We start from the raw sequence: 24604 nt of genomic DNA, 5'->3' as shown, positions 1-24604 counted from the left end.
CCTCACAGTTCTGGAAGTCATTAAGTACAAAATGGGTCTGACCTGGGCTAGAATCAAGGTGTTGGAGCAGGCTGGTTCCTTCTGGAGGATAGGGGAGAATCCTTTTCCAGATCCTGGAGGCTGCCCACATTCCTTGGCTCATGGCTATGCATGGCATCACAGCACCTGTTCTCCCTCTGCGTGCATCATCACGTGGCTTTCTTCTGACTCTTCCTGTCCTCTCATGAGAAGGAGCCCTGGGATTACACTGGGTCCACTTGGATCAGGATAATCTCCCATCTCATGATCCTTATCTTGATCCCCTCTGCAAAATCCTTTTTGACATATAAAGTAACATTCACAGGTTCCAGGGATTAAGACATGGCCATCCTTGAGGAGGGTAGGGGAAGGTGGGGAAGGGCATTTTTCAGCCTTACCATAGAAGTTATGAGCATTTACAGAGCCGTGAAAAAGGGTGAAATTATTGTGCACAAGTGGGAATCAAGAGAATACTGTCACAGAAGCCAAGGAAAGAACATTTCTTGGGTAGGGGAGAGAGAAACATACCCGTGAAATGCTGCCAAGAAGTTAGCTAGGGGCTGGGCGTGGTGGCTCACGCCTGTAATCCCAGCACTTTGGGAGGCCGAGGCGGGTGGATCACCTGAGGTCAGGAGCTCAAGACCAGCCTGGCCAACATGGTGAAACCCCATCTCTACCAAATATATACAAAAATTAGCCAGGCGTGGTGGTATGCGCCTGTAATCCCAGCTACCTGGGAGTCTGAGGCAGAAGAATTGTTTGAACCTGGGAGGCGGAGTTTGCAGTGAGCTGAGATTGTGCCACTGCACTCCAGCCTGGGTAACAAAGTGAGACTCTGTCTCAAAAAAAAAAAAAAAAGAGGTTAGCTAGGAACAGAACTGAAAACTGTCTGCTGCTTGCAGCTAGGCTATCATAAGCACAATGTCAGCAAAGTGGTGAGGGGGTAGACGACAAACTGGAGTAGGTTAAGGAATAAATGAAAATGAAAAAGTGAAGATAGTAACTATGGGCACCTCTTTGAAAACAGGTGCCTTTAAGCATAATAGGAAGACGAGGAAAAAGAACAGTAGGGGAGAGAGGGCCACAAGCCGCAGGGCGGGAGGGCTGAGGATGCCCAGAGGCCGAAGGAAGGGCTAAAAAAGGATAAGCATTTGAGGGTACAAGAGAAAGAGCTGTGAGATCCTTAAAAAGCAGGATAGCAGTGGGAGGATGAATTCGGAGAAGGGACAGAGAGAAGAGCCTGGGGTAAGAATGCCTCTGGCCAAGCATGGTGGCTCAGGCCTGTAATCTCAGCACTCTAGGAGGCCGAGGTGGGCGGATCACAGGGTCAGGAGATGAAGACCATCCTGGCCAACATGGTGAAACCCTGTCTGTAATAAAAATTCAAAAAAAATAGCTGGGCATGGTGGTGTACTCCTGTAATCCCAGCTATTGGGAGGCTGAGGCAGGAGAATCACTTGAACCCAGGAGGTGGAGATTGCGGTGAGCCAAGATCGCACCACTGCACTCCAGCCTGGGTGACAAAGGGAGACTCTGTCTCAAAAAAAAAAAAAAGAATGCCTCTGAGACCAAGAGGAAAGAGGTGAGGATGAAGGTGGACTGTAGATTAGGGAGGAAGAGGAGGATAAAGTGTTTTGTGACTGATGCTTTTCTCTGGAAGGAGGGAGGTGAAAGAGGGACGGGGAAGAGGTAGAAAGCTTAAGAATCATGAGGGTTTGAAATGGCTGTGGGATAAATGGGAAAGACTGAGACTGAGAACATATGCAAACAAAGTGGGAGAGGGTCAACAGTTCTGGGGCCATCAAATTCGGTTCTTTCTGTCTGAGCTGAAGCGAGAGGATCACTTGAACCTAGGAGTTCGAGATCAGCCTGGGCAACATAGTGAAACCCTGTCTCCACCAAAAAAAAAACAAAAAAAAACAAATTAGTTGGGTTGGGTAATGCCTGTAGTCCCACCAGCACTTGGGAGGCTGAGGCGGGCGGATCACCTGAAGTCAGTTCGAGACCAGCCTAGCCAACGTGGCGAAACCCCGTCTCTTACTAAAAATACAAAATTAGCTGGGCATGGTGGTGTGTGCCTGTAATACCAGCTACTCAGGAGGCTGAGGCAGGACAATCGCTTGAACCTGGGAGGTGGAGGTTGCAATAAGCTGAGATTGGGCCATTGCACTCCAGCCTGGGTGATGGAGAAGGGCTCCATTTAAACACACACACACACACACACACACACACACACACACACACACGAAACTGCATTATTTTAAAGTGAAAACAAAAAACAGAAACAGAAACTAAATTTGCAAAGACTAAGAAGGGAAGGGTGATCAATATAAAGCTGCAGGTTCCACAACAGAATGACCTCCATGTATGCTGAGCTAAGTATGATGAACAGGGGAGCTAGCTATTTTCCTAGGTCTTTTTTTTTTCTTTTGAGACAGAGTTTCACTCTTGTTGCTCAGGCTGGAATGCAATGGCACGAACTTGGCTCACTGCAACCTTTGCGTCCTGGGTTCAAGCCATTCTCTTGCCTCAGCATCCCAAGTAGCTGGGATTACAGGCATGCACCACCATGCCCGGCTAATTTTGTATTTTAGTAGAGATGGGGTTTCTTCATGTTGGTCAGGCTGGTCTCAAACTCCTGGCCTCAGGTCATCTGCCCGCCTTGGTCTCCCAAAGTGCTGGGATTACAGGCGTGAGCCACCGTGCCTGATCTATTTTTCTAGGTCTTTAAACAACCCTGGGTCAGATATAACATTTGCTAAAATATCCTCAAGTCTGCCACGGTTTGAATCATATACCTATCAAATTTGCAGAAACTTTTTACTTCATTTTATTTATTTTTCTGAGACAGGGTCTCACTCCATCTCCCAGGCTGGGGTGCAGTGGCCCAATCCCGGCTCATGGCAACCTCCATTTTCTGAGTCCAAGAGATTCTCCAACCTCAGCCTCCTGAGCAGCTGGGACCACAGGTGTGCATGGCCGTGCTGGGCTAATTTTTGTATTTTTTAATTTTGTCGTAGAGATGGGGGTCTCACCACGCTGGCCAGGTTGGTTTCTAACTCTCAACCTCAAGTGATAAACCCGCCCCAGCCTCCCAAAGTGCCAGGACCACAGGCGTGAGCCACCACGCCTGGCCCAAATTTGCAGAAACATTTTTAAAATGTGCAGTCCATTTCAGAGTCATGAGTATTTTCATTTTCATTATGTAGTTTTTATTTTAGACGAACATTATTATAAAAAAAAAGTTCACCTGGAATGAAATCCATTTAAAAAAAAAAACACAGCATCATATCAGTACACAGTTAATGAATTGGCTTAAACAAGATTAACCACGTGACAGGTCCACTTATCTGCAGGAGCTTTTCACATTAAGCCATTGGAGCAAAAATAAAATATGTTTAAACATGTACAGTAGGATAATCATATGGAAAAACTAGAGAGCTTCCATTAGGGGCATGATTTTCATCAAACAGTATATGGTATTTTGCATGAGAGGAACTGCAGTGTCAGCTGCAAACAAAATAAAACCCATCTGTAAGGCCACAGAAATGAACTACTAAATTCACATTTTTTAAAAAGGTAAGAAAGTGAAATAAGTTCTATTAGTTTCTTGGCACAAGAAATGCAATTGCGTATGGCACATGCATTTCAAGAAATGAAGTAAAATCTGAAAATATCCCTAAAATAATTGTTTGCTAATCTTTATTTCTCTACTTTTCAGTCATTTAGATTTTTTCATAGTGAACATGACAGCCATTAATTTTATTAGTCTAAAAAAAAAAAAAGACTGGTTCTACTCTAAAATTGTGCTAGAATTTGAAATTCTTTTAGCATATCCTGTCTGTCTAGGCCCCTCTATATCAAGGGATTTCATTTTTAGACATTCCTTTCTGCCTACCCCTACGCTCCCTTTGGATGTAACAGGGGAAAAGGAATGTCTTTTCTGTTTAAAAAAAAAAAAAATTGAAGAAACCTGATTGCAGAAATGCGTGCTTAAAATTTACAGTAAGTAAACCAACATAATGAAATGTGGTTTTAAAATTTTAAGCTTAGAAGCTCATCTTTAAAGATTGAGAACTAAATTTGTAAAGGAATCTAAGTCATGAACTTGAAAAGAATGTCTGCTTAAATGTATCACTTACTGATCACAGGAAAAACTTTATAAGCCTTAATACAGACTCTCAGCATTCAGAACCTGCATAATGGAGTTATAATCTCTTACTTAGAAACTTCTGCAAAAACGCACCTATATTGCACAGCTAAATTTATTAATGGAGACAGGGAGATAATACTTCTTTTAAGCTACTGGATATGACATGTATGCTCTATTCTAAACTAGTAATTCCTACTTTTCCCAATGATGTCTTCAGTTCAAAACAAAACAGAATCTAAATTTTGTTAGATGCTTAAAGGCTGGCTCACTGTTTTTCTACCAGGTATTAGAATACTAGTTAGCTAAATGAGGTATAATTAAAAAATAGTCCTTCAAAGTAAAGAGTAGTCTTCTGAAAATTTATAACAAAGACTGCACAAAATGTTTATGTAAATAGTAAGAAACCCTGCAGCACCTACTAACCGATGCACAGGTAGATTATTTTATCATAATCTGTCCGAAGTAAAATATAGCTAAAATAAGTTCCCAGTGAAACATTTTACAATCAACTGATTTACATGCTACTTAGTTACAGCACATTTTCACTGGCTGATACCCTCAGACTCTATTTGAAAGGTCTAGTCCAACCATTGTCAAAAATTAATACACTGATAATAAAGTGCAGCCACTGAACCACTAATACTGCTGCAAAAATCTTCATGTACCTTATCCATACGACCACAAAAATGTTCACAAAAAACTAGATTTCTTCAGTTTCAGCAGGGAACAGACAATTATCTGTCATTAAATTCATCTACAAATAGAAAAAATAATGCACTGTATGTACATTATTAAGCAAAGTGGAATATTTATTGGGTCATTTTACCATGCAGAAAGTGAATTTCCTAAGGTCTTAGCTCAATGTATATACAATTTAGCAAAGCTAAATGTAAGAAAATAGCAAGGACAATTTATTTCTATATAACAGAGCATATACTCCCAATTTGCTGCTACTTCAAAGAGCACTTTTAGACTCTTCTAACTTTTACAGGCTCTTTCAAGTGAAGTTCATGGAGACTAGTTATTAATCCATAGAAGACAAAAGAAGAAAGAAGAAATACAACCAAATCACAGCATTATGTTAAAGATAATAACAAAAGCTAACCACAGAATATGTCAGTTTTGGTTTGCAGACAACCCCTGAGATTATATAAACCAAAGTGTTAAGACACCAAATAGTTAGAGGTAAATTACTAAAGAATTACATTCATACATGGTGTCATAGCACTTGTCTTTCAGAAAGTACTTTGTGACCATCCAGAAAGCTTAACTGCTTGGATTTTTTTCAGGAAATAGTAAATATAAGATGTTTCTAAAAAATTATGTTTTCCTTTTGAAAATGTATTTAATTTTAAGATAGTAGAATTACAATCAACTTTCAATGACAGAACTACTAATTATACTAGAACAGCAATGGATGACTTTTAAGCCTATAGGTAATTACAAAAAAAAAAAATTACAGAGGCTGAAATTTGTCAACAAGTTAGTATGTCTATTAAAAATAGCTTGGGAATATTTGCAGCTGCTAAATTCTTCCTATATTTTCAACTGCTAAATTCTTCCTATATTTTCAAGTAAGTATGAAAGATTGACTGGTCCAAGCATTCTAATGCCACATCTTAATTTGAAGAGAATTCTCTGCGGTAATAAGCAATCCCTTTCTGCTTCCATCTCCTGTTCCTATCCAGCATGATAGTAGCCTTTGTGAAGCAAAACAGGTATACCAGGAAGAATAATGAACAGAATTCATTTCCCTCATCCGTTCTGTATCATCCCTCACTGTGTTATGACACTGAAGGCTAGAGTAACAGCAATGACATAGTGATCTGAATTTGGCACGTAAGCTAACACTAAATACCTTGTGATGGTTTCATCTACAAAAAGTATACCAGTACCAGTGTTTGTTGAAAAAGGCAACTAAGCTTTGGGTTGGCTTTAGCCCAAATGACTGGACTTAAGTTCTATAACAATGAACTAAACAGATGGAACTGGGTTCTACACATTCAACAACAGCTGTTGGTCCTATTTTCTCTAATGAAAAGATTTTCCTAGAGGCGGCACTAAGTCTAAGTACTTTTATTTCTAAATAAAAACAACCAAAAATCATTATTTTCACCATTACCAAGAGCTAGCTCTATTAAATTTGTATCAACAAGTTAATCTCCCTCTCTACAGGTAAGCTTTCCACAAACTAACATCTACAACATCTTGTTACACAAACTAACATCTACCTAACTCTTGTTAACTTTTGTAGACAGGGATTATGGTAGGAATTTGGTGTTACAACTAAACCAGTCAGCTAAGGAATGAAGCTAAGAAAAAATATATTACATATCCTTATTGACAGAACCACAGTTAGATGCTGAACTAAAACTCTAAACGGTGTATCTCTCAGCCCACATAAAATTTCAGCTCAAGAAGTTCACAGATAGAAACAGATAATAATGTTCAAATATGTTGTCAGTTTTAAGTAACTGAATGATTACAGTAAGTCAAACATGAGAAAGAATAGCAAATACAAAAGCCAAGGAAAAATGAGATTGTGATTATTTCCTAATGCAGTTTCTATAGATTAGGCAGAGGTAATCATTTTAAAAAGTGATTCATTCAGCTACCCAGACTCTGGCAAATAGGTCAGGGATGAGGCAAAGCTCTTAATAATCTGAAGAAACAAAGAAATTGTGGTCTTTGATGACTAGATGGGCATTTCGGTAAATTTTAAAAATGAATTTAATGATTTTTATTTAAGAAAAAGCCCTTAAATAAATGCTACCAAGGCAGTAATATTTGACCTTATGAACTAGACCAAATACCCTTTAATTTTAGTATATTAACCTCTGCTCTAAATGCTCTGCTTGTAACATCACCAAATGTACAAATTTGCCCAGAACTTCATGACACAAAAGTGTGCAAATATGAATCTAAGATTGTGCTGAAATAGGGAAAGGGTAACTAACGCTGATGTGCAAAGTAAAAAAGAAAGGTAACAGCTTCTGCAACAGGTAATAAAACAAGGAAAAAGCAAGTTAGGTCCTGCATATGTCTCCACTTCATTGCTTCCATGTTTGAAAAAAGGAGCCTGTTCTTTTGCTAGGCCATGAGGCTGGAATCCACTTGGCATTCTGTGTCGAGAGGTCTAAGTTCAGTGGTGCTCTCAGCAGCAGCCAGGAGGTGTGATTCTGAGGCTGGGTGACCTGTGCTTTCAGAGAAGCAGGAAAGGGCCCTCTAGGTGTGCTGCAGTCTCTCAGAAAGAGTTCATCAAAGTAGCGAGCAACGAAAGAAACTGGTCTTCTTTGATCGGTTTTCTGTTATTTTCACTGGTCCACCTGCTCCTGCTGAATTGCTGTCATTCTGAAAAATAGAAGATAAAGTTACCAAGGAAATAAAAGTTTCATGATTTGACCTCAGTTACCAAAAAAAATCAAAATAACTAACCAGATCATGTGAAATGTGTATTCTAGTGAAATGTGTATTCCCTCGAGTATTTTATTAGAAAGGGAACTACTTAAGCACCAATGTTGTCTTTTTCTTTGGAAATGGTGAATTAAAAAGAGGAAAATCCCCTTACGATAGCAGCTTTTATATCAATAATATATTAGATAGGAAGCTTCTATTTCTAGTTCCAATGGAGTTTACAGTTTCAAAGATAATGATGGAAACAATGTTAAGATACTGACATAGACAATTCTGTTAAGAGTTAAGAAAAATGAGTAGTATATAGCATGCAATTATACTAAGGACTCAGGATAAAAAAACCTTTCAAGGTTGTCTTAGTAATTTGTCACTGAGACAGTTTCAAATTTAAGCAAACTTTAGCAACTTCAATGTCATAGTTATGTAGATATAAATATCTGTCACATGAAAACTGAACTGGATAATTTGATGGCAAAAATATAATTTGTGCTATTATTATTTTCATTATTTTGATCAAAATTCAATTAAAGATCACTTAAAGAGCCAGATGAAAGAACTGAAACAGCTGCAGTTCAGAAATAAGAATCCTCAACAAACAGAACTAGGAATCGGAGTTCAACCAAATGAGTATTTGAGTCAGGAAAAAACTGAGTTTTATGTGAATATATTATAATTAGACCTATCCTTTTCATCAAATGCCAAATAAAGAGCAAAATGGAAATAAAAATTATAAGTGATACAAACCATTTTTCTGTTGAGTTTTGTCATTATATCTCGTGCAAGTGTAAAAAATGCCTGTAGGTAAAACAAAACATTTTCATTATTATATATTCACTATATATATTTATTCCCCTTCCCCCATAGATGGGGTCTTGCTATGTTGCCCTGGCTGGATTGGAACTCCTGGGCTCAAGCAATGCTCCCACCTTAGTCTCCTGAGTAGCTGGGACTACAGGTGTGAGCCACCATGCCTAACTTATTTTAAAATAGAAATACATAATTGTTCATTATTTCAGTATAAATATACCACTTTCAAGTTTTACATTAAGAAAATAACAATTGTAATCATAGTTAGCACATGTTTACTCTTTTGAGATTGTATCATAAACATTTTCCAATGTTATCAAACTATAATTCATTCATCAAATATTTTCTTCATGTGATATAATATCTATCACAATAACACACTTGTAGAGTCATGAGTAACTTCCTCAGTACACCAAAAACAGGATGGAAGCTCTGTCTAAGCTACCCCACGACCCTAGAGCAGGGCACGGTGCTGATCCAGGAGATGCTGAATATCTGGTATAATGAGTGAAAGAATAATTATGTATTATCCTATAGTTCTAAAATCTGTCTTCACAAAAATCTCTACTTTTTATTTCTGAGCTTTTCTTTCAAATTGGTCTCACTTTTATACCTGAATATGTATAATCTTCTGTGTCTGAACACTCCAAAATCCCAACAGTTCCTGGAGCTCTCAGCTAAATTCTCCACCGTGGAAGTCAGTTCAAATGGAAGCGGGGCAAATCTGATTAATCTGGGTGATAATTTATCCATAATGTCTCTTGATACAAACCAAGTATTTTGTAAACCCATCATCACTTTATTTTTCTACAAAGCCAAGAACTGTTAAAGAGTCTTCATTTGTCTCCATGCTAAACCCACTATTATGTCAGCCTCTTTGTTCCCAACACTCCTGATCCCTAAAAACTGTTCACAAAAAAGATTATTTCCAATCCAATCAAATAAAAACAATATGACAACTACTATTATTCCTCATTGTCAGTGCCTCACTGTCAAACTCATCACCTATGAGTTTAACTACACTGATTAAAAGCTCTGGCAAAGTTGCTGCCATCTGTATGCCTGGCTAGAATAAGCAGGTCAGGCAGCTCCCAGTTTGAATCCATACTGCTGCAAATGATAGGATTTCATTCTTTTTTATGGCTGCATAGTATTCCATTGGGTATATATACCATATTTTCTTTGTCCATTCATCCACTGATGGACACTTAAGTTAATATACTGATTTCCTTTCTTTTGGGTAGTAAGACTGCTGGATCATATGGTAGTTCTATTTTTAGTTTTCTGACTGTTCTCCATAGTGGCTGTAATAATTTACATTCCTACCCACAGTATATGAGAGTTTCCCTTTCTCTACATCCTTTCTAGCATTTGTTATTGCCTATCTCTTTGATAAAAGCCACTTTAACTGGGGTGAGATGGTAGCTCACTGTAGTTTTGATATGCATTGCCCTGATGATTAGTGATGTTGGGCATTTTTTCAAATACCTGCTGGCCATTCGTTTGTCTTCTTTTGAGAAATGTCTATTCAGATCTTTTGTTCATTTTTAACTTGGAGTATTTCTGCTGGCGGGAAATCCTTTCGTAGCAAGCAGAGGGAAGCATTTTTCTGCTTATCTAAGCTTGTGTAAATAAATCAGTAGAGGCTTCCTGTTTCCTAACACCCACTGGCCAACCTAAACAAGTAACTGTTATTTAAAACAAGGAAAAAGTTCTGATCAGTGTCCACTGGCTAATAAAGTCATGTAGGTCTCAATTTTTAACCATTAAGTTATGATGAACAGTGAGTAACCTAGGAAATTAAATGTTTATGAGACCATCAATATTATTAAGAGAATTACATGTATTAACACATATCACATGTAAATTAAATGTACTATTTTTATGATCAGTTAAAAAATGTTTTTATAAAAAAGAAAATATCAGGCTGGGCATGGTGACTCATGCTTAGAATCCCAGCACTTTGGGAGGCCAAGGTGGGCGGATCACGAGGTCAGGACATCGAGACTATCCTGGCCATGGTGAAACCTCGTCTCTACTAAAATACAAAAAAAAAAAATTAGCCAGGTGTGATGGTACGTGCCTGTAGTTTCAGCTACTCGGGAAGCTGAGGCAGGGGAATCACTTGAACCTGGGAGACGGAGGTTGTAGTGAGCAGAGATCATGCCACTGTACTCCAGCCTGGCGACAGAGCAAGACTCCATCTCAAAAAAAAAAAAGAAAAAGAAAATATCAGGCCAGGCATGGTGGTTCACGCCTGTAATCCCAGCACTTCGGGAGGCTGAGGCAGGTGGATCACCTGAGGTCAGGAGTTTGAGACCAGCCTGGCCAACATGGTAAAATCCATCGCTATTAAAAATACAAAAATGGCCGGGTGCGGTGGCTCACGCCTGTAATCCCAGCACTTTGAGAGGCCAAGGCAGGTGGATCACAAGGTCAAGAGATCAAGACCATCCTGGCCAACATGGTGAAACCCCGTCTCTACTAAAAATAAAAAATCAGCTGGGCGTGGTGGCACGTGCCTGTACTCCCAGCTACTCGGGAGGCTGAGGCAGGAGAATTGCTTGAACCTGGGAGGCAGAGGTTGCAGTGATCCCGTCACTGCACTCCAGCCTGGGGCCTGGTGATGGAGCAAGACTTTGTCTTGGAAAAAATAATAATAATACAAAAATTAGCCAGGCATGGTGGCATGTTCCTAATCCCAGCTACTCAGGAGGCTGAGGCAGGAGAACTGCTTGAACCCAGGAGGCGGAGGTTGCAGTGAGCCAAGATCACGCCACTGCACTCCAGCAGAGTGAGAGTCTATCTCAAAAAAAAAAAAAAAAAAAAAAAAAAGAGAGAAAAGAAAGTATCAACAGTTCTTCTTTTGGTGAAGAAAATCTATTCTTTCTTTCTTTTTCTCTTTCTTTCTTTCTCTCTCTCAACAGTTCTTTTTGGTGAAGAAAACCTTTTCTTTCTTTCCTTTCTTCTCTTTCTCTCCCTTTTCTTTCTTTCCTTTCTCTTTCTTTCCTTTCTTTCTCTCCTTCCTTCCCTCCCTCCCTCCCTTCTCTCTCTCTGTCTCTCTCCCTCTCTTTCTGTCCTGGGATACATGTGCAGAACATGCAGGTTTGTCACATAGGTATACACGTGACATGGGGGTTTGCTGTATCCATCAACCTATCATCTACATTAGGTATTGAAGAAAATCTATTCTTGCAAGACTTTAGATGGTTTGGTTTTCCTTAACAGCTAACTTAGTGAAAATTTATTAAAGCCACTCTCTGATAAACACACTTTCTTATTTCTACTAAATGCCACTATGTTACAATTTATTGTGCTTAATCTACCTCAAATGTGTATACTAAGGGAATGTGTCCAATAAACTAACACTTTAACTCTCCCTTGAGAGTATACAGCCCTGAAAGTGAATAACTCCTGTGCTGCAGGCATACGGGATCACGTGAATGAGCACAGCACACTGGTTGGTCTTCTAGTCCAGGATTTCCAGCTGCCCAAACAAAGCAAAACTGAACTTCTATCTTCTATCTTGTGAATCTTAACTGCACAATCTAATATAACCCAGATGGAGGCTAGATGCTAGAAATTCAACAACCAGCATCTACATAAAAATCAGAAGCACAAAAGTGTACAAAGTGGAGGTGGGTCAGCAAAAGGCATTCAATAGGTCAGAAAATGCCAAGGCTTTGAGAGCTGTTTGAACACAGGCCCCTAAGCAGCGGTGCTGCTCCGTAACAAGTCACCAAACGCTTCCTTCTTACCTCTTCTACATTCGTACTGGATTTTGCACTTGTCTCCAAGAATTTAATCCCATAGTCAATTGCTAGCTGAAAGGCAAATATAAATATTTCAGTTTAGGAAAAGATGCTTGAACATACAATGCATTTATATTTCTTAGGTTTTTCAAAGTCTCAAAGGTAGAATATCTATTTCAGAATTCCTGTGGTTCTCAAATTTCTTCATTTTCTTCTACTGTATTTGGAATTTAATAATTTAACATAATCATCATAAGAAAGATGGCACAACTTCCATTTAAAACGTAATTTAAGGCCGGGAACGGTGGCTCATGGCTGTAATCCCAGTACTTTGGGAGGCCGAGGTGGGCAGATCTCAAGGTCAGGAGATCAAGACCATCCTGGCTAACACAGTGAAACCCCATCTCTATTAAAACTACAAAAAATTAGTCAGGCATGGTGGCATGTGGCTGTAGTCCCAGCTACTCAGGAGGCTGAGGCAGGAGAATCGCTTGAACCCGGGAGGCGGAGGTTGGAGTGAGCCAAGATTGCACCACTGCATTCCAGCCTGGGTGACAGAGAGAGACTCCATCTCAAAAATAAATAAATAAATAAATAAAATAAAATAATAATTTCCGTATTTATCTTTTTTTGTACTTTCAGTTCTCTAATATGGGATAAACACCCACCCTCCCAAGGCAGGAGAATAGGGTCTGGAGGCAGGGAACCTAAGGCCAATTCACACTGACTTCCTACAATAAAAAAGAAAAACCCCAGCCTTCCACGCCCAAGTAACAAAAGAACAGGGGGTACTCCCTTTTGCAACCTCCTCCCCTTTTCTGCTTCACAGATGAAAAATGGAAAGTACCTCTGATTGGTCCCCTTCCACAACCAATCAGAGTTTCTGCACAGGGTGTAACCTTGTAACTTCAATTTCATCCTCTGATTGGACGTGGAGGGCAACCAATCAGACTGGTCATGAGCCACTACTTCATTTACATAGGGTGTAAGCCAAATAACCCACAGGAAATTTCTAAAGGGTATTTAAACCCCAGAAAATTCTGTAAACAGTGCTCTTAAGCTGCTTGCTTGAGCCCACTCCCACACTGTGGAGTGTACTTTCATTTCAATAAATGTGCTTTTTTTGGCTTCATTCTTTCATTGCTTGGTTTGTGCATTTTGTCCATTTCTTTGCTCAAAATGCCAAGAACCTGGATGACTCATAGTCAAGACCCTCCACTGGTAGGTAACACTACCATTATTTTGGGATTCATTCATTCCTTTTATGTGCTCCCAAAGTATAATTCTCCAGCAGTTACTATACTGACTTTTAGGCCAGGCGCAGTGGCTCATGCCTGTAATCCCAACAGTTTGGGAGGCCAAGGCGGGCAGATCACCTGAGGTCAGGAGTTAGAGACCAGCCTGGCCAACATGGTGAAACCCCGTCCCTACTAAAAAAACAAAAATTAGCCAGGTGTGGCAGCAGGCGTCTGTAGTCCCAGCTACTCAGGAGGCTGAGACAAGAGAATCACTTGAACCAGGGAGGTGGCGGTTGCAGTGAGCCGAGATGGCGCCTTTGCACTCCAGCCTGGGTGACAAGAGTAAAACTCCATCTCAAGTGAAAAACAAAAAACTATACTGACTTTCAATGATTTTTTTTTACTTTTAATAAATGAGTTCAGAATAGAACAAAAGCTAAAGTATTCATGCTTTGATTTCTATTGATTGAGACAAATTGTGAACTCTTACATATTCCTCAAAAAGTTCCCAGTTCATTTACAACACTAAAATTAAGTGAATGTTTTTAGGGGAAAAAAGTTTGCATCAAAAGTCAGATTGAAAAACAAAATGTGGCCGGGCACGGTGTCTCACACCTGTAATCCCAGCACTTTGGGAGGCCGAGGCAGGTAGATTGCTTGAGGCCGGGAGTTCAAGACCAGCCTGGCCAACATGGCAAAACCCTGTCTCTACTAAAAATACAAAAATTAGCCAGGTGTGGTGGCACATGCTTATCATCCCAGCTTCTTGGAGGCTGAGGCACAAGAATTGCCTGAACCCAGGAGGCAGAGGTTGCAGTGAGCTGAGATTATGCCACTGCACTGCACTCCAACCTGGGCAAAAGAGCAAGACTCTGTCTCAAAAAAAAAAAAAGAAAAAAGAAAGAAAAGAAAATGCATTTTGCATATATGATTTTTTTTTTTAAGGCTAAAGCAAAATTCAAGACTTAAAAAGTGGAGCTTCTAAGTCAATTTCGAATCTGCCACAGAAGTAAATATGTGTACAAAATACTCTTCTGCTTTACAGGACATAAAAGAGAGAAATGCCCACAACAGTGTATAAATGACATCCATAGCCTCATCAGTTACAAGGAATTTATCCATAAAACCTAAAGCTAATGTGTAGTAAAATATTCTTAAGGAAAAAAATGAATTGGAAAACGATTACTATTGAAACTTCACCTATCCTATAACTTTTTTTTTTTTCAAAGAATGAATTACTTTAACTTCAAAAATGGGCATTTTCACACAGATCTGGAAGAAACAGCGTGAACTCTAAGCTGCAGGAATCTAAGAGAGGACCAATTTGTATCTCCCAGAAAACATTAGCAAATTCTTTAGGAATGAGTCATGACCAAGCAGTATAGGGAGCTGGATCTCGAATACTAATTCACACCATTCAAGTATGGATTACATCTCTTTGTTGTTGATATCCAATTTAAAAGGATTAAAACACAGATTTAAAAAAAACTTAAATCAATAATTAAATAATATGAAGAAAAGAAATGCTTAATGTGAGTAGATTCCAACCTTTATCCATTCCATTCACATTTACCTTCTCCCCTCTTTCTTTTGACACTTGTCTTTTGTCATTCATATCACATTTGTTACCCAGGATCATTCTTTCAACGTCGGAAGAGGCATGCTGCAGGGAGAAAATAGCATGCTATGAAAACAGCCTGAGAAAAACCCGTTACTTAATAGACAAATCCGATCTGTCAGAAACACATGAATTTAATAAGACAAATAATCTTTCACTCACACAGGCCTAATTCAGAGAAAAGTTTAAAGACGGGTGGAGGGGCAAAGTTACAGCACAAGGGCCCTCACAGAGCCTGTACAAACCTTCTTCCCGAGGTTTGGAAAGAAGGTCGAACAAACACAAATAAAGCTTACGGTGATCTAATGACAAAATTTCCAAATATTTGTTTGGGTCAAAAAAGTACAAAAACTTGGTACTGAGTGAACCAGTGGAGAAGGTATTCTGGATTCTGAACTATTTAAAAAAGAAATTCATGTAGGTTAATAGAAACGTGTACAAAATTATTTCAGAGTCAAATTTCTTTCTTAACTGACAAAGACATTAAAAAATCTTAATACCAATTATCCCGGAATTTCAAACATCCAAGATGGAGAAAATGTCAAAACGGCAAAAAGTTGCCAGTTAGTAAAGAGATATTGTTGCTAGCCAAACAGCATGGTGGGATAGAGGCTGGGAACCAAATGTTTTAATCCTGATTCTTCCTTGTTTTTCTTTTTTTTAGAGTCGGGGTTTCTCCATGCTGAACGTTGGTCAGGCTGGTCTCGAACTCCCGACCTCAGGTGATCCACCAGCCCCGGCCTCCCACAGTGCTGGGATTACAGGTGTGAGCCACTGAGCCCGGCCAGTTCTTCATTTTAAAGGCTGTATGAGCACAGGCAAATAACTTCTTTCTGGTCTCAGTTTCTTCATGTGTAAAATGTGATCTAGGATTAAACTGTTTCCCATATCTGGCCAAAGCTTAGAATCTTGTGACATTACTTCTCTGTCCCTCTGACTCCCAGTAGTCACACTGGCAGCACCAGAGATTTATGGCGCTCTTCAGAGAGAGAGGTGTCCAACCTGCCAACGGCCTGCTTCTAAGCAGCTCAGCTGCCTTGCAGAGACAGAGGAACCTTTTACAAGCACCCAGCAGGACTCTTGTCCAATGTCACCATTCTTTTTCTGCACATACCTCTTCAATGTTTCTGATCCAATTTTTAATATTGTCAAAGGATTTTTCATTTGTGATGTCATAGACCAGCATAATGCCCTATAAGGGGGAAAAATATTTATTTAGTACTTTATATATTTATAGTATATAATGTCAATGTACTCCTACCCTCCAGAAACCTTTTGTTTGTCCACTTTTTTGCCTTTAAAAAAGGGTTCAGCCGGGCGCAGTGGCTCATGCCTGTAATCCCAGCACTTTGGGAGGCCGAGGCAGGAGAATCACCTGAGGTCAGGAGTTTGAGACCAGCCTGACCAACATGGAGACACCCTGTCTCTACTAAAAACACAAAATACAAAATTAGCCAGGTGTGGCAGTGCATGCCTGTAATCCTAGCTACTAGGGAGGCTGAGGCAGGACAATCGCTTGAACCCAGAAGGCAGATCTCAGTGGTGAGCAGAGATCTCACCATCGTACTCCAGCCTGGGCAACAAGAGTGAAATTCCATCTCAAAAAAAAAAAAGAAAGAAAGAAAAAAAATGGGTTCATAATAAATTTGAAAAGTACAGAGAAACCAAAATCAATAAATAGATTATTCCATTGATCTCACCATGTAAATAAAAAAGCCCATTAACATTTTCACTGTTAACCTTTAATGAATTAGTGATTGTGGTAAAGGTGATACACCCTTTTTACCTGACCTAACATGATAACAATCAGCACCAATTGAAGCTGAGTCAAAACAGAGATAACATTGAAAGTAAGAGTTAATCATTTCCATTGTGCATTTGTTTATCCCAGGAAGAAACTACCTTGCTTTCTACTCTTCTCCTAAGACTGAGACCACACTGCTTCAAACTTATTTTGTATATAGGCTGATCAAAATGTCGCTGTTTATCTAAGTACATCACAGACACTTAAAATCCAATGCATTTGTTATACTGGTTTAATGTAAGGCATTCATGTCATATTTTTAAAGTCCCCACGTCTGGTATTTCTAAAGGCTTTACCTTCCAAATGTTTCAGCTAACACCATGTATGCTAACTATTCCAAAATCTATATCCCCAGACCACACTTCTGTACTAAGTACTAGATCTACTCACCTGTCCGTCCACTACACAAATATTTAGTGAGCACCTACTGTGTACCTGATACTATACTGGATGCTACTAGCAGTGAACAAGATAGAAAAGGTCTCTTCCTCTTGTAGATGGCTGGAAAAGACAACAGACAATGAGCCAATACCTATACAATTAATTGTAATTTTGACAATTGCTATGAAGATACACGGGGAGCTCATATGCTAGGGGTGTAATCGAATCTGGTTGAGGGGCTGGAGTGAGCAGGGGAGGCTTCCCTGAAGAAATGACATTAAAGCCAAAGCCTGGGAACTTAGTAGACTTAAACTAGGCAAAGGGCTAGGAGCTGGGGTGAAGAGGGGAAGTCCAGGTACCCAGCAAATAGCAGAAATATTGTAAATCTTTTGCTGATGTTGAACCAGAGACCACTGGATTGAGTGAAAGAAAGTCAGCTTGGTAAGGCTGGACAGATCTCATGGGCAAAGGGCACAGGATGAGGCTGAAGGGCTAGGCAGGAGCCAAAGGTACTTGAGAGACCACTGCCTAGACACTGGCCAATAGATATCCCCTGTGGTCACAGCAAACTCAACAAAGTAAAACATGAGATTGTCTCATCTCCTCTGAATCTTCTATTTGTCCTTGTATTACCATTTTGGTCAAAGTAACCCTGTCAGCCAACCCAAGCAAATGTGGGAGTTATCTTCTCTATAGCCAATCAGTAACTAAGTCCTGGAGACCCAATGACCTAAATATTCCAGAATCTTACCTACAACACATATGGTCTTATTCGGATTCTCACAAATTAGTCTTTACCTGGATTCCTGTCATCTTTAATTGATCTCCCTTATTAATTTTATTCTTTCATTTTCTTTCTTTTTTTTAGAGTCGAGGTCTTGCTATGTTGCCCAGGTTGGCCTCAAACTTCTGAACTCAAGCAGTCCTCCCACCTCCGCCTCCTGAGCTGCTGAGATTACGGGCATGGGCCACTACATCCAGCTTTCCTGCTTTCATTCCTTTATTTTTGAGACGAAGTCTCACTCTGTCGCCTAGGCTGAAGTGCAGTGGTGAGATCTTGGCTTCATTGCAACCTCTGCCTCCCACGTTCAAGCAATTCTCTGCCTCAGCCTCCCAAGTAGCTGGGATTACAGGTGCGCACCACCATGCCCGGCTAATTTTTTGTATTTTTAGTAGAGACCGGGTTTCACCATGCTGGCCAGGCTGCTCTCAAACTCCTGACCTCGTGATCCACCAGCCTTAGTCTCCCAAAGTGTTGGGATTACAGGCATGAGCCACCGTGCCCAGCACCTGTTTTCATTCTTAATGTCCTCTAATCCACTTTCCATAAGGGCACAAGAATTATCACTTCATTGATCAAAATCCTTTAGCACCTCTCCATTACTCTCAGAATTAAATTAAAATTCCTTAGTATGATAGGGGAAGTCCTTCCAGGTCTGGCTTCCAACTTTGTAAGTAAATATAAAATATCAATATCAATAAATATAAATCATATAAAACACACATATACACATAGAAAGGAATACAGGAAATAAAACATTAACAACAGATCTCTCAGAGTGGTGGGATTGTAGATGATTTCTTGGGATTTTCAAAGTTTTCTACAGTGTATGTATCCTTTTGCAACCAGAAAATCATACATTATTGTTTAAATGACAAACAACTCCTCTATCCTCCCTCCTTCCAGCCTCAAATACAAATGTTTCACTTTGGCTACATGCTATAAAAGCGATGTTAAAATTGTCTCAATGTAAATAATTTTATTTTAAAAAGGTCAGGCCAGGTGCAGTGGCTCATGCTTGTAATCCCATTGCTTCAGGAGGCTGAGGTGGGCCAATCACCTGAGGTCAGGAGTTCAAGACCAGACTGGCCAACATGGTGGCCGTCTCTACTAAAAATGCAAAATTAGCTGAGCGAGGTGGTGCGCATGGCTGTAATCCCAGCTACTTGGGAGGCCAAGGCAGGAGAATCACTTGAATCTGGGAGGTGGAGGCTGCAGTGAACCAAGATCATGCCATTGCACTCCAGCCTGGGTAACAAGAGCAAAACTCTGTCTCAAAAAAAAGGTCAAAGTAGAGAACTATACATTTTAAAATGGTTAAAATGGTAAATGTTCTCTTATGCTATTTTACCACAATAAAAATAAATCAAAGTGAATTCTGCATAATTCCTGATGCAATGTATTTGGCTGCCTACAATATTAAATTTATCAAATAACTGCTCTAGCTCTACCATCCTTTTGACTGTATGAACAACCCAGATCATTTATATGCCATGTCATCATGAAGTTTCATTTTACTGGTTAGCACAGAAAGGATGAACATTGTGTGGTGTTATGAGCACAAGCTCTAGAGTCTGAGGCTTTTAACTCAGGCTCCCCCACATATTAACTGGGAGATCCTGGGGACTTTATTTTATTCCTCTCAGTCTCCACGTCCTCATTTACAGAACGAAGACAATACTTCTTCCACTCTAGATCATTTTGAAGATCTACTGAGATATATGTAAACTTACAGGCTGGGACATAGCTTGGACTCAATAAATGGCAGCTATTATTAATGTATATCTTCAGTTTCAATTGCAGAAATCATTCACCTATTTTCTTATGTTTTTAAGCTCATTGATATTAAGGATCAGTCAGAAATACAAATTCCAGTGTATCAGTTAAAACTTTATATATTTAGTATATATCCACAAGAAGAACTGCTTCCTAAGAATTCAGAAGATGGTGTTGGTCTATGAGAAATTTTAATAATGTAATGATATGATCCTGTTTTTCCCCAAAGCCCAACTATCCATCAGGATCACTGCTATGTCTATGAATGCTGCTGCTGTGTTTGAAATGCCACGGTGACAGAATCCAGTATAATGCTGGTCAACATGCCACATACCTGAACCAACCAACTAAACCTGCCATAACCATCACTTGCTGAAACTGGGGGCACCACGACCCATTGGAATAGATGACTTGAGAGATCCAAGACTCGGGCAGAGCAGGATTCCCTGGAGATTTATCAAAGATGCTTTCTAAGTGTAAAATTTCCCACTGATTCGCCCTTCACCAGGCATTTTTTGAGCCTTTACTATGTGTCAGACACTGGCATTGTATACAGCAGAACAAAGACAAAAACCACTACCTTCAAAATGTGGAAGATAATACTATTTAGAATAGCAACAATTTCTAATTATCTGAAGTAATGTGGGGAAAGACTAGGCAGTAGAAAAATTAAAAGATGATCCTCAAATCTAAATGTTATTTAATACATTTTCATGCCCTCTTTCTTCATACTATGAACTAGAGCCAGACATCCAAGCGAAACGTTTACTCCCATATTCTAAGCGCGCCTGCCCATCTTCAAGTGAAAATGAGCATGCAAACTGTGTCAGCATTTCATTCGCAGCACGCAAAAAACTGCTCAATAGAAAGGGATGTGTGTCTAAGATGTATCTAAGCAGAATTACCTGTAAACTATTCCAAATCATCCCTGTTATGATGTTCTTTTTATCCCTAAAATTCCCCTCTGGGGGAAACACACAAACAACAAACAAATGTCTTCCTGGCACATATAATGAGCCCATTCCCAGTGATCCCAGTCTAAGCAAAACAGATTGGCTGGCAGCTATTTGTATTAAAATGATGACCCTTCACAATCTTAAAAGTATTATAGGGTGGAGTGTGGGGAACAAATACACATAAAATGGCTAGTGGTACACTACAGCCTTAAAAAGGAATGCCTAATCTTTTTGCGGGGATGGGTTATGATGCTACGCAAACACTGGAGGGCGAGTGGTGGCGGAGGAGGAAGGGCAGCATGTCAGTGAAGGGATCTGTAGGTGCAGACCACATCTTCCTAGAGGTGTGGGGACAGCTATTATCCCTTCAGCTCTGTCACCCTAGCAGCACTCCCAGGGATACAAGAATCTTTTAAGTAATGAGTTGGGAATGATGGCAGCTGGTGCCCTACATCTACCAGGTTGGGGTTCATGATCTCAGTTGTTCAACCTTCAAAGACTCTCTGAGCATACTGGATTTCATCATAATTCAGAACTCTAACTTGCGCTTGGCTTAGGCCTGAACACCAGAGATAAAGCTGTGGTCTGGGCCTGGCATTCTAGACATGGTTCAGCAGAGCTCGTGGAAGTAAGGCAGCTTCCAAGCTACATACCACTGTACTCGCAGCATCACACTGCCCAGAGCCAAAAAGCAATAAAAGTGCACTGAATAGATGAAGCATCTTAGGATAGAACATAGCTAGTGATGAAGTTATGACAGCAAGGAAAATGCCAGGATTCACCAAGGAACTCAGTAGTCAAGATTCACCAGATTCTAAGCCTCAGAGTCACAGATCATTCTGCTGCTTTCTGGCCAGCTGGTAGAATGGTGGTCAGGGGGTGACAGAGAGATGGAGCCACAGCAGTGGATGTTGTGGAGGTGGTGACATAAGAGATAATGGCGGCAGGGCTGAATGACAAAAGACTATAACAAAGGAATACTTAGCCATAGGGCTTGTGGTTTGCTAAGATTGCCATAAGGTATTAATAAAAGGAAAAACAATGAAAATAAACAATCACTTCAGAATGTGTGGAGGAGTTCTAGAACATCTACAAGTTAATCACCTGATTATTAGGATGAAGACCAATGGCGAAGGATACAGTTGCTAAACACAACCGAAAAATGTCTTCCCTATCACCAAGTTTATTCTTCTCCATTGCACTAGACTCCAACTTGAATCCTATAATCTTGGCAAACAAACATTCATGTTTCACTTCCACCTGAAGAGTTACAACAACCTACAACACACTCACCATGGCTCCTCTGTAGTATGCTGTCGTGATTGTTCGGAATCTTTCCTGACCCGCTGTGTCCCTAAAATATGAAACAGAGGAGAGTGGTTTTTAAAGTCATCACCAGCATCACTGAGGAGGGACCCTGCTGTAGGAGATGTAATTCTGGTCTGCTCAGGGTGCAGTGGTCACAGGGGAAAGGAGAATGAGACACAAAGGGAGCCTACTACACGTCTGTGAGCTGGAGGCGGTGGTGGCCACAGGAGCCTGTCAAGAGCTCACAATGACTTGGATGAAAACCCCAGACCTTGATAAAAGCAGCAACAGAAAAATACACAGGAAAATCCTGGTAGGAACTGGTGTGTCATTAGTCAAACACATGTGGGAGGGAATAGACAATAGTTCTAAATTCTTGGACTCCCCGAGGTAGTTATAATCCTTTTTGTAAGTGCTTAATGATTAAAACACTTTGCTTTCTTGCCTGAATGTCTGATTTCTGTAGAAAGCAAGCAATCGAGCTGGACTTATTACTGTGTACATTCTGCTCAGCAGAGCACAATAAAATAGATCTCCTCAAGAACTTTTTCAGCTATGGAGCCCATGATTTCACGGGGACCTGGAGTTCAACACATAAACCTTGACAATGTTTCCAAAGACTTTCAAACATAAACAACATGTCAAAACTACATAAACCTTCATATATTTTTGCTTTTTAGCTGATAGGATACCATTAAAATGCATTCTGAAAAATACAATAGTTTCTAATTTCATTTATAGAAGCAATTCTATAAAGGATGTTACATTTCCTTGATACTTGAGAAAAGCAATATTCTCAAATTTGCCACTTCCAGCCAGAATTAATTCATTCTCTGTGCTACTAAGACAACATAATTGCAGCAAGAAAGAGGCATTTGTGGAAATATATTAGAAATCTAGTACATACCAAACCATAATAAAAGATGAAGGCCCAAAGGAATATCATAAGTTAAAACAATAAATACCTTAACATAGACATATACCCTACAAAATACTTTCACACTGCACTCATGTGATGTCTACCACAGCCCACCGGGGTGGGGGTGGGGGTTGGGGTTGTGTGTGTTACCAGCATCCAAGTTCTGCAGATGAGGAAACAGGCTCAGAGGATCTAGGCCCCAGCTCTGCCACTAAACAGCTCATACTTTTTTTTTTTTTTTTGAGATGGAGTCTGGCTCTGTCACCCAGGCTGGAGTGGAGTGGCGCCATCTTAGCTCACTGCAACTTCCGCCTTCTGAGTTCAAGTGATTCTCCTGCCTCAGCCTCCTCAGTAGTTGGGACTAGAGGCACCCACCACCATGCCTGGCTAATTTTTGTATTTTTAGTAGAGATGGGGTTTCACCATATTGGCCAGGATGGTCTCAATTTCTTGACCTCATGATCTGCCCACCTTGGCCTCCCAAAGTGCTGGGATTACAGGCGTGAGCCACGGTGCCCAGCCCAGCTCATACTCTTAAAGGAGACAAGCCTCTTAGGTCTCAGCTGTTCAGCTCCAGTCCAGGCCTCACAAAAAGCCATCTTATCCTGTCATTCTCTCTGATCAGGATTAGGTACAAGGGGCACTTGTTTGATACATAACTAACAAATCATGGGGAAATGGAAGCCAAGCACATTTGAGCAGACTAACCATATTTTCTCGATATGAACATACTGCTGACCTAGAACCAGCTTTACAGTAAGGATGTAAGAGAAGCACTACCATGTTAAATGTAACTTGTGAGGACTGAATGGAGACAATTTTGTTGCTAAGGGTAATGACAGATAGTGCCGTGATGTTGTGGCTACTCTCTATTAAGTTAGAATTAGCTGATCACCCACAGTCTCCTAGAAGCACTTACGATCAGCACAGAGTCAGAAATTCTCTGAGAAATCCAAGGAGGGGATCATGAGAAAATATGTAATTTTTAAAATCTGTAAAATATTGGCTTCCTGTTCAATACTAATGGGTGGAAAGGGCAACGCATGGTAACCTTCATAACATTTTCTAATGAAGCACACTGGAAACCACTAGGAAGCCAACCACTACGTTCCAGAGCGGTTGGTAGTTGTCCCAGCTTCATCGCATATGCCGTCAGGTGGACTTAATCACTCTCAGTCCCTTCTCTATAAAAGAAGGGCTAGGGAATATTCTTCTATCCCAGTTCTGAGATTCAAAAAAGAAATCGAGCCTAAGGCAAAAGCTAATATGTATAACTTTACTCTTTAGGCCTGCCTCGTTCTTAGTCAGTGCTGAATTCTACATTTTATCTACTGCTGTCATTATTACACATTAGATCAGCAAACATCACCAAAAACCTTCCAAAAGCTCCAAATCTATATGGCTCCATGCAAAGCACTGAACTGAAAGAAATTAAACCAGCTTCTAGGAGGTTAAAAAACAATCTAAGAAGAGCTTCTGAGTTCAAGTCAAAAACATTCAATCTAGCAATCTGGAAGAACCATATTTATTCACTGTAGTTGAACAAATGCTTCAGGAGTTTATGAACCAAAATTGGGTAATCATAAGATCTCTGCCTTGCATACTGCAACATGAGAGTTGGGAAACAGCCTAAAGACTGATAGTTTGTGTTCCTCCAACATTTATATGTTGAAGCCTGA

The 24604-nt window shown here is 40.1% G+C and overlaps 1 protein-coding gene across 2 annotated transcripts in view; it reads right to left on the bottom strand.

Moving 5' to 3' along the window:
• Positions 1-5715: 5715 nt before the first annotated feature.
• RAB8B (RAB8B, member RAS oncogene family) overlaps positions 5716-24604 on the bottom strand; it is a 77895-nt gene continuing 59006 nt past the window's right edge. For both annotated transcript variants that reach the window (XM_012443151.2, XM_064361383.1), the window contains exons 3-8: positions 21992-22052; positions 16115-16192; positions 14956-15045; positions 12151-12216; positions 8330-8380; positions 5716-7522 (exon numbers count right to left, since the gene is read on the bottom strand). In XM_012443151.2, the coding sequence (XP_012298574.1) occupies positions 7430-7522; positions 8330-8380; positions 12151-12216; positions 14956-15045; positions 16115-16192; positions 21992-22052 (439 nt within the window). In that variant the 3' untranslated portion in view covers positions 5716-7429. The remainder of the gene's footprint in view (positions 7523-8329; positions 8381-12150; positions 12217-14955; positions 15046-16114; positions 16193-21991; positions 22053-24604) is intronic.

Source organism: Aotus nancymaae, unplaced genomic scaffold, assembly GCF_030222135.1.
Source record: "Aotus nancymaae isolate 86718 unplaced genomic scaffold, 86718_ANA_hifiasm-v0.15.2.pri h1tg000041l, whole genome shotgun sequence".
NCBI classification, from domain to species: Eukaryota; Metazoa; Chordata; class Mammalia; order Primates; family Aotidae; genus Aotus; species Aotus nancymaae.
The sequence above is the reverse complement of the archived record's forward strand: the minus strand, read 5'-3'. Positions and strand labels throughout refer to the sequence as shown.